The sequence below is a fragment of the Carya illinoinensis genome, chromosome 4, assembly GCF_018687715.1.
Source record: "Carya illinoinensis cultivar Pawnee chromosome 4, C.illinoinensisPawnee_v1, whole genome shotgun sequence".
Taxonomy (NCBI): domain Eukaryota; kingdom Viridiplantae; phylum Streptophyta; class Magnoliopsida; order Fagales; family Juglandaceae; genus Carya; species Carya illinoinensis.
The window spans coordinates 10,998,159-11,007,000 of record NC_056755.1 but is presented as its reverse complement, the minus strand read 5'-3'; the positions used below and the strand labels follow the sequence as shown (position 1 = coordinate 11,007,000).

The 8,842-nt window shown below is 33.8% G+C and overlaps 1 protein-coding gene across 1 annotated transcript; it reads left to right on the top strand.

The window, feature by feature from the left end:
* Positions 1-2,505: 2,505 nt before the first annotated feature.
* On the top strand, positions 2,506-6,818 carry LOC122307691 (putative receptor-like protein kinase At4g00960). The gene is made up of 7 exons (XM_043120728.1): positions 2,506-3,633; positions 4,629-4,763; positions 4,977-5,098; positions 5,221-5,431; positions 5,558-5,795; positions 5,962-6,115; positions 6,252-6,818. Exons 1-7 carry the CDS (start codon positions 2,820-2,822, stop codon positions 6,594-6,596), a joined length of 2,019 nt encoding a protein of 672 aa, XP_042976662.1. The 5' UTR covers positions 2,506-2,819; the 3' UTR covers positions 6,597-6,818.
* The last annotated feature ends 2,024 nt before the right edge of the window (positions 6,819-8,842 follow it).

The window sequence follows — 8,842 nt, the reverse complement described above, 5'->3', positions numbered from 1 at the left end:
TTCCGAATTGGCATCTTTAACAATCTTGTACTAATCTGTATATCAATACTGATTTATTCATACTTAAAATTTAAATTAACATTATTTTTAATAAAATTTACTTTTTGATCAATCACATTACATTAATACATAGATTAGTACATAATTATACTTACAACTATATTTTTCCAATCATATAAACTCCTCAATTTGCAGACCAAAGAGAGAGGAACATAACAAAGTTGAACAACGAAGATCATGTATTATTCAACGAAGAGAGAGGAAAAGATCAGAGGCATTCTTGAATGATGACAATTATTCTTAAAAAAAGAAAAAAAAAAATTATTCTACGAAAATTTTATTACATATAAATAAATTTGTATATTAATTTACATATTGATATTAATTTTTTTATATTTAAAATTTAAATTAATATTATTTTTAATAAAATCTATTTTTTAATTAATTACATTATATTAATATATATATTAGTACACAATTATCCTCCCACCCAAATTTTTTCATTCCACGAACACAGAGAGGGATTCTGGGTGGTCCATCGTGAAAGAAAACGATTGGTCCCCTGCGCGGTGCAATAAATCCCTTTCAAGTCTGTACCATCTAAACGCGTTAGGAAATAGTAACTCCCTGAAGGGACCCTCTTATAAAAAGCCTCTGGCTTGCAGACATGCTGTCTGGTTCATGTTTGGTCCATTTTATTTCCATATCTACATTTCTAGAATATAAAATTATATAATTCAGTTCATCGCTTTTTATTAATTTAGAGCTTTGTTATTTATAAACTCTATACACTATATATTACATAATTTTTTATTTTTTAAATTTTTTGAAAAAATTTTATTTAGTTTTATTATTCTTAAAATAATTAAATTCTTCTATTAATAATCTATATACCACACATTTGATAAGAGAAAAAAATTAAAAAAAATAATAAAAAGAATGATGTATGGTGTATGAAGCTTATTAATAAAATGTTTTATTAATTTAACATTTCAAATGATATTAACGTATAAATTAATTTTAAAATTTATTTCTGCAACACCCAGACCTTAGAGGAGCCAAATCACCTATAGAATGACGTGGTTTTGACTTGCCAATTTTTATTTTATTTTTTCCTCTATTTTTAGTCGGTTTCTCATATTTATCCTCCCGTGATTTATCTCCTTTTCTAATAATCAAAACGACATTAAAACTAAAAAAATTGTAATGAAAATTTGGTTGACTGCGGTCTTGCAAGGGCTCGAACATGGGAGTCGGAGATGGTAGTCCGAAGCCTTTGCAAATTCTAACTCCGATTATTCTAAAAAAATCTAATTGTAAATATAACTGTATATTAATATATATATTAATTTATTGAGATTGATTAAAAAATAAATTTTATTAAAAATAATATTAATTTAAATTTTAAATATGAAGAAATCAGTATTAATATACAAATTAATATATAATTTTACTTGTACTTAACAAAACTCGATTATTTTTCACCCTTTAATTCTGATTACTATTCCAAACTTTTAAATTTTTCATTACGTCAAAGTCGGAGCTGCCACCCCAAATTCAAACATCGACTTGGCGCACTGTATCCTAGAAAGTTAGCTTAGAAAATATCGTCCTTACACGCACGACATAAAATGTGTAGACCTTGTCTACAGTAGACAGACGGTGCTTTATTAGTTTCACATGACTGCTTGGAATTTTCAACATCGTGTACTTCGGGGCTTGAAATAATAAAGGCATGCAGAAACAGGTATACCCTTTTCATTCATCTTTCTCTCATCAAAGTTAGATTAAAAAAATAAACGGTATTATTCTGCCGCTAAGAGTGCCATCAAGTTTCTCTTTTAATTTTTTTATCAGTTTAAAATATTTTTAAGAATTATAAAAAAAAATATCAATATATTAATAGACACTTTTTAACTTTTAAATAAAGAAAAAAATTTTAAAAAATTAAAATAAATGAAGTGTCAAATTGAGATGACAAAATAAAGTAGACAAAATAACATTTTTCTAACAAAATAATCAGATATAATAGATGAGTGAATAAAGTGAAATGGGATTGTCTTTGGTTTTAGAGAGGTTCGAAGGAGAACCTCATGTGAATATTGTCAAAGTAGATAAACAGACGAGAGAGAGAGAGTTATAAAAAAATAAAAAAAATAAAAAAATAAATATTTGATGTGTGAACAGTATTTATTAAATTTAGTTTTAGATTTAGATTTACTATACTTAAAAAAATTACTGTAATTAAGATTTGGCTAATCCAATGTAATAGTTTTTTTATATCCTATTAATTATTTAAAGATAATTTTTATTTTTAGATATTCTAATAAAGATACTCTAACAGTGTCCAAATAACTCCTTTTGGATACTTGAGTGCGTTGAGCTCAGCCCTATGTAATTTAAATTCGAATCTCATCTGGCATTCAAACATACTTTGAACTAATTTTATCCGTAAACTCATTTCATATCGAAAATAGACGTGAGTTCGTGACACAGCACTCATTTGCAGAGATTCCTGACCTCGTCGAACGTGAAAAAGAAGTGTGACCGCCTGGTAGCATTCCAAGTCGCTGCTTTATTCATTAGATACATTATTAGTTGAAAGGGTAATCACAAATGAACGCGTGTATGACCAGAGACTTGGAATTTTCAACCTCTAATTGCCCGCAGTGCTTTATGTTACAAATACAGAAGCAACACAAATTTCCAGATTGGTGGTATCTTTAACGTACAGCGCAAGTCCATCCTTCCCATTCTCCATAAAACTATCATATTGGTTCCTTGATTTGCAGGCCAAAGATAGAGGAACAACGAAGATCATGTGTTATTCAAATCGACTTTTATTGCTCGGCATCGTTCTCAGCTTACATTTTGTTACTCCCACAGCTCAGCAGATCAACTGTGGAACTGGTAATTACACCAGCAACAGTGCCTACGGGGCAAACCTCGTTGGCCTCCTGGCCTCCATGTCTTCCAACACGAAGATCGATTACGGATTTTACAATTTCACCGCCGGAGAAAATTCCGACAAAGTGAACGCGATTGCACTTTGCAGGGGAGACTTTACGCCGGATAAATGTCGTAGTTGTATCAATTCGACAAGTCAAAGTCTCTTACAGTCTTGTCCCAACCATAAGGAGGCAATCTCTTTGGGTGGTGATTGTACTGTCCGATACTCAAACAGGTCTATATTTGGCATTATGGAAGAGAATCCTATGCTTGCTTTTTATAACGTACAAAACGCATCCAACGTAGAAGCGTTCAACAACGTGCTAAGACCCCTGCTAGATAGGCTAAGAAATAGCACCGCACGTGGAAGTTCTACTCGCAAGTTCGCTCTGAAAAGCGAGCCAGCCCCAGACTTCCAAACAATCTATTCACTTATGCAGTGTACTCCTGATTTGAGCTCGCTGGACTGCAACAACTGCCTGCTGCGGTTATCTGGATATACTTCATCTTGTTGTAATGGTCAAAAGGTGGGAGGAGTATTCGTAACACCAAGTTGTTATTTAAGGTATGACCTATATAGTTTCTATGACCCTGCAGCTGAGTCACCACCTCCGTCGCCTCTGCCACCACCTATAGCGCAGCCAGTTTCTCCCCCACCACTACAACTGCCTCCACCCACACAAGGTACACATGCTATGCGACTTTTTCGTTTTTATGTAACGTTATTTTTGTGTATTTTTTATATACTTTATTAATATGATTGATCGAAATAATTTTTTTAATATATAACTAATCATATTACTAAAATATATAAAAAAAATACATAAAAATACTCCAAAACAAAATTTTTGTGCCGGTTAATGGTCCCCTGCAGTTGCCGTCTACCCCAATTGAAATTTTGAAACTACCTTTCCAAGTCTGTACCCTCTAAACGCGTTTGGAAATAAATCCCTCAAGTGACCTCTCATAAAGTGCCCTCTGGCATGCAGAGATGCCGTCTGGTCCATGTCTGGGTCCCCCCCTCTCCCTTCCCATTTTTTTTTGGCAAGCCATGTTTGGTCCATATATATATTTTTAGAATATAAAATGTTATTATTCAGTTCATCGCTTTTTTCTTTACCTTTCGAGTTTCGAACGATATTAACGCATAAATTAATGTTAAAATTTATTTCTAACTCGACATCTCATATTCCGACTAAAATGAAAAAATTATTTTTATAAATTTTTAATTTACAAATCTTATGTGTAAATTTAGTCCTTTGAAAAAGAGTAGAACTCGAATGAAAAAATCTCTTTTTTATTGTAAGCCTTTTTGTTTTATATATAATATTTGCAAGGAACTTACACACCTTCAACCTATATTTAACATTATTATTTTAAGTAAATATTCAAGGAATTGAATTAATAAATTAAATAATAGTTTGATCAAAAAGTGAGAAAGGTGTTGAAATATTAATTAAATAATTATTGTTCTTGGTCTTCAACTACATGCATATTAATCGACAATTTGTTGTAGTTTGAAAATTAGCTAGGGTGGTGTGGAATTTGGGAAAAGAAAAGGACTGACTAGATCATACAATTTTATATATACCTAACATCAGATATCTAATTCAAAATCAGTCTCTTTTAAACGAATTTTTAGTTTCATTTTGATAAAAGCAGAACTCTGGTGTTTGTAGGGAAGGAAAGTAACTCATCAAGAACTACAATTGCTCTAGTGGTGTCGATTGTTGTTTCTGTTGTACTAATCATCTGCATTTCAAATTTCTACTTCTTCTATTTAAGAGTGAAGAAGCCAAGCGAGAAACTTGAAAGTAAGTTCAATATTTGTTTATTTTACATTGTTGCTATCATTTCTTCAAGTAGCAGGGAAAATATAGATATCTAGACACCTTACTAGCTGCATGCCTTTGACGTGATGTATCTCTAGAGAAGATCTTCTCTAAGTTAATTGCATTTCTTTAAATAATTGCATTACTTTTCTTCCGGCGATGCATTAATCTAATTTAGATTGTTCTTACGTGAAGGCGTGGATGAAATTAGTAGTGCTGATTCCTTGCAATTTGACATCGGGACAATTAAAGTTGCTACGGACAACTTTTCTGCTGCAAACGAGCTTGGAAAAGGTGGATTTGGTATTGTTTACAAGGTAATGAGACCCAATCGAGTTGTAATTTATGTCATTTTACCTGTCATAATTAGTTAAATCTAATATATATTGTGAATGTTGAGGTTATATATGCTAGATTTTGGTATATTCATATCTTTTAGGGTGAGCTTCCAAATGGACAAGAAATAGCTGTGAAGAGGTTGTCCAAGGCTTCTCAGCAAGGAGATCTAGAATTTAAGAATGAGGTCAAGTTAGTGGCTACGCTTCAACACAGGAATTTGGTAAGGCTCCTAGGATTCTGTTTGGAAGGAAAGGAAAGACTTCTAGTCTATGAGTTTGTACCTAATGCAAGCCTTGAAAAGTTCATATTTGGTATGTTTGCCATTCCTCTCAAATCCCAAATTCTATTCATAGTAATTGCATTTTAATGGAATTGTCCTGTCTTCCACGTATATTACTTCAACATGTAATTCATAGTACATTTGCATGAATATGCAGATCCGAACAAGAGTGCACTAATGAATTGGGAAATGCGTATCAAAATTATAGAAGGCATTGCTCGGGGACTTCTTTACCTTCATGAAGATTCGCGACTTCGTATAATTCATCGTGATCTCAAGGCTAGCAACATTTTGTTAGATGTAGATATGAATCCAAAGATTTCAGATTTCGGCACAGCAAGATTGTTTGTACCAGATCAAACTCAAGGCAATACGAGCAAAATTGTGGGGACCTTGTAAGTAACACCTACAATTTGTGCCATAGAAACAAACATGGAAAAGGAGGTCCCTTAAACTATCTCAAATAAAGAAGATGCAATTAAGTTCATAAAAAAGTACAAGTACCAAGAAGTATGATGTCATTCAAATCAAACTAATATTTCTCATAATTTTCACCTGCAGCGGATACATGCCTCCAGAATATGTAATGCACGGACAATTTTCAGTAAAATCTGATGTGTTTAGTTTTGGCGTGTTAGTTCTGGAGATAGTGAGTGGTAAAAAAATTAACTCTAGTTTTGAGGGAGAGAATGAAGCTGGCGGCCTTCTAAGTTATGTAAGTGCAAAATTTTTCTTTTTTATATGCACTTCCTTTTTGTCTCAAAGTCCGACAAGATAGAAGTCCTATGATGTTGAAAAAATAAAGGAATGTTCTGCTTATTGTGGTGTCTCCTAATGTAACCATCCTGTAGGCATGGAAAAATTGGAGGGAGGGGACAACCTCAAATCTTGTAGATGCCACATTAAAGGCCAGCTCAACAACTCAAATAATGAGATGCATCCACATTGGATTATTATGTGTTCAAGAAAATGTGGCTGTCAGACCAACCATGGCTACAGTCGTCCTCATGTTTAATAGCCACTCTGTTACTCTACCAATACCCTCGAGACCTGCATTTCTTATGCACAGCACTAGATCAGATGTGTCGTCCCAATCAGAGAATGATATTGGGATAACAAGACCAGATATGCGTCGAAGTAGATCTATCCAAGCATCAATAAATGAAGCTTCAATATCTGAGCTAGATGGTCGCTAACTTTTAATGGAACCTAGTGGGAATGCAATTCTACAGGTTCAAGATTCCCCCATCCCCCACCCCCTGTTTTGCAATTTCTTAAGCAACATCTCTATAAATGAAGATGGTGCATTGGTGTGTACTTAGGCAGCAAAAATATATTTGGTGTCATTTTCTTCATCCCAAATGTTTTGACGTGATTAAACTTTAAAGTTTAAATAATTAAAGTTTCCCTGCAGTAAATGTTGTGATTAATTCCCTCCCTCGATCAAGGTAGGTCATTTTTTCCCTTTTTTTTTTCCCTCTAATTTTTGCGATTATTTTCTTAATTTTCTTTTCTAGTAAATTTGTTAATTGAGAAATTTGTTAGTTTTTCTTAAGATTCCATATAAAGCATGTCAAATTACACATTTCGAACGATTATTGGAGTTGACAAGATGTTTCCAGTGGTTTATTGACGTTAATGTAACGACAAATTGAATAATTTTGATAAATGGTGAAAAATTCAGGGATTAGAATGTTCAAATTTAGAGTTAAGAGACATACAATATGGACATTGGATACTTGTGAGGGTATTTAAATTAGATTTGTGATATCAATTTACCATTTTTTGACATCAAAGCACGCTGTATATTTTTGCTTGCTTCGTGCTTCAAACAGACATACAGTGGGTGCTTTTGACGCTGTGCAGAATTTCATTAATTTGTTAATCATGACATTACGCGTGTTGTGCTAGCTAGTCCATATATACTCCAAGACCATCTTTTAATCTAATTTACAGACTCGAGATTTCAACATCCTGGACTTCAGTGCTTGAATTCTTTTAAGACTCGGGGATTTTAAGTATCATGAATTTTCAGAATTACAAAGAAGCAACGCCAGTACATCCTTCCTATTCTCCTTAAAAACTATGGGAATCACATATATATGAGTTCAAACCGTTCCTTCGTTGGAATCTTTCAATTTGTGGACTAGAGATGGGAACAACCAAGATGTGTTGGAGAATACTTTTCTTCTCCATACCTGTTGCTCCCACGGCTTAGCATTGCTATCAAACTTGTAACTACGCCAGCAACATGAGTACTTTCAAGGAAAACCTCGCTGGCCGCCACTCCTCCATGTATTCAAATTCCAACATAGAGGTCGATAACGGGTTTTACAATTTCTTCACTTGAGAAAATACCGACAAAGTCAACGCGATTTCCCTTTCATGTAGAGAGGAAACATTCCGCGGGAGTCATATCGTAATTATATCAATTCAACAATCCAGACTCTGTTAAAGTCTTGTCTCAATCCGAAGGAGGCTCTTAATTCGTGTTTTGTAGCCACCAACTACGACGGTATTCTAGATGCATGCGAAGGAGGAAGAGTGGTGGTTGTGTGTGACCGTGTCATTTCTGATGTCAAATTAAATTATATCCAGAAGAAGCACGGGAAGAATGAAGTAAAGAATCTATGGGGAGAGTGATCGGCGAGTAAGTAAACTGTTCTTTCTTGGCCCCCTGTTCCCCCTCTTCATAGGGGTCCTTGTCCACTTGGACTGCCACACTACCAAATTCAATGTGGCAGCCTCTTGTCTACAACAGGATCTTTTGTCGTGATTCCCTACTTGCATTCTATGCCGGTACCTAGTTGTGATTTAAGATTCGAGACAGCCCTTTTCTACATGAACCTTTACACTGAGGAATCATGGCCACCGCCGCTAGTGTTGCCAGCATCTCCTAGGGCCAGCTCAATGGTAAGTCCATTGAGGCCATTGCCTAAGCCCCACCCTATCGAAGGATCCAAAAAAAAAAAAATGAGGTGTTTTTTTTAATTTTTTTAAAAAAATAAAAAATAAAAACTATTTCATTAAATAAAATTTCAAAAATATTTAAAGATTTTAAATAAAATCTCATTTTATTGAAAATTTTAAAAATATTACATACAGTAAGTTATATTTTATTATATTATAATTACAAATGATTAACTTAAAATTCGCCTCAAACTTTAATTTGTATTGAGCCGCCCCTGGGCCATCTCCCCCACCACCACTGCCGCTTCCCTCTGGTACTGCATGTATGCTTCTTGATGCTTCATGCCCCGGAAGTTCAAGATCTCTTATTGGTTTGTTTTTTTCAATCAACTTATTCTTTATGCAAATTAAGGCAGGGCGGAACATGGGTAGTCCTTCTCCGTCTACAACTCAGGGTATGCCAACAAATATTATAAACTGTTTATGAATATATACATCAACAAGCATACATTTATTTTATTTTATTTTATTT

Coding starts and splice junctions, on each gene's coding strand:
- LOC122307691 (XM_043120728.1), top strand. CDS start 2,820: ATGTGTTATTCAAATCGACTTTTATTGCTCGGCATCGTTCTCAGCTTA. Junction 3,634..4,628: donor ACTGCCTCCACCCACACAAG/GTACACATGCTA, acceptor TGGTGTTTGTAG/GGAAGGAAAGTAACTCATCA. Junction 5,796..5,961: donor AGCAAAATTGTGGGGACCTT/GTAAGTAACACC, acceptor TTTCACCTGCAG/CGGATACATGCCTCCAGAAT.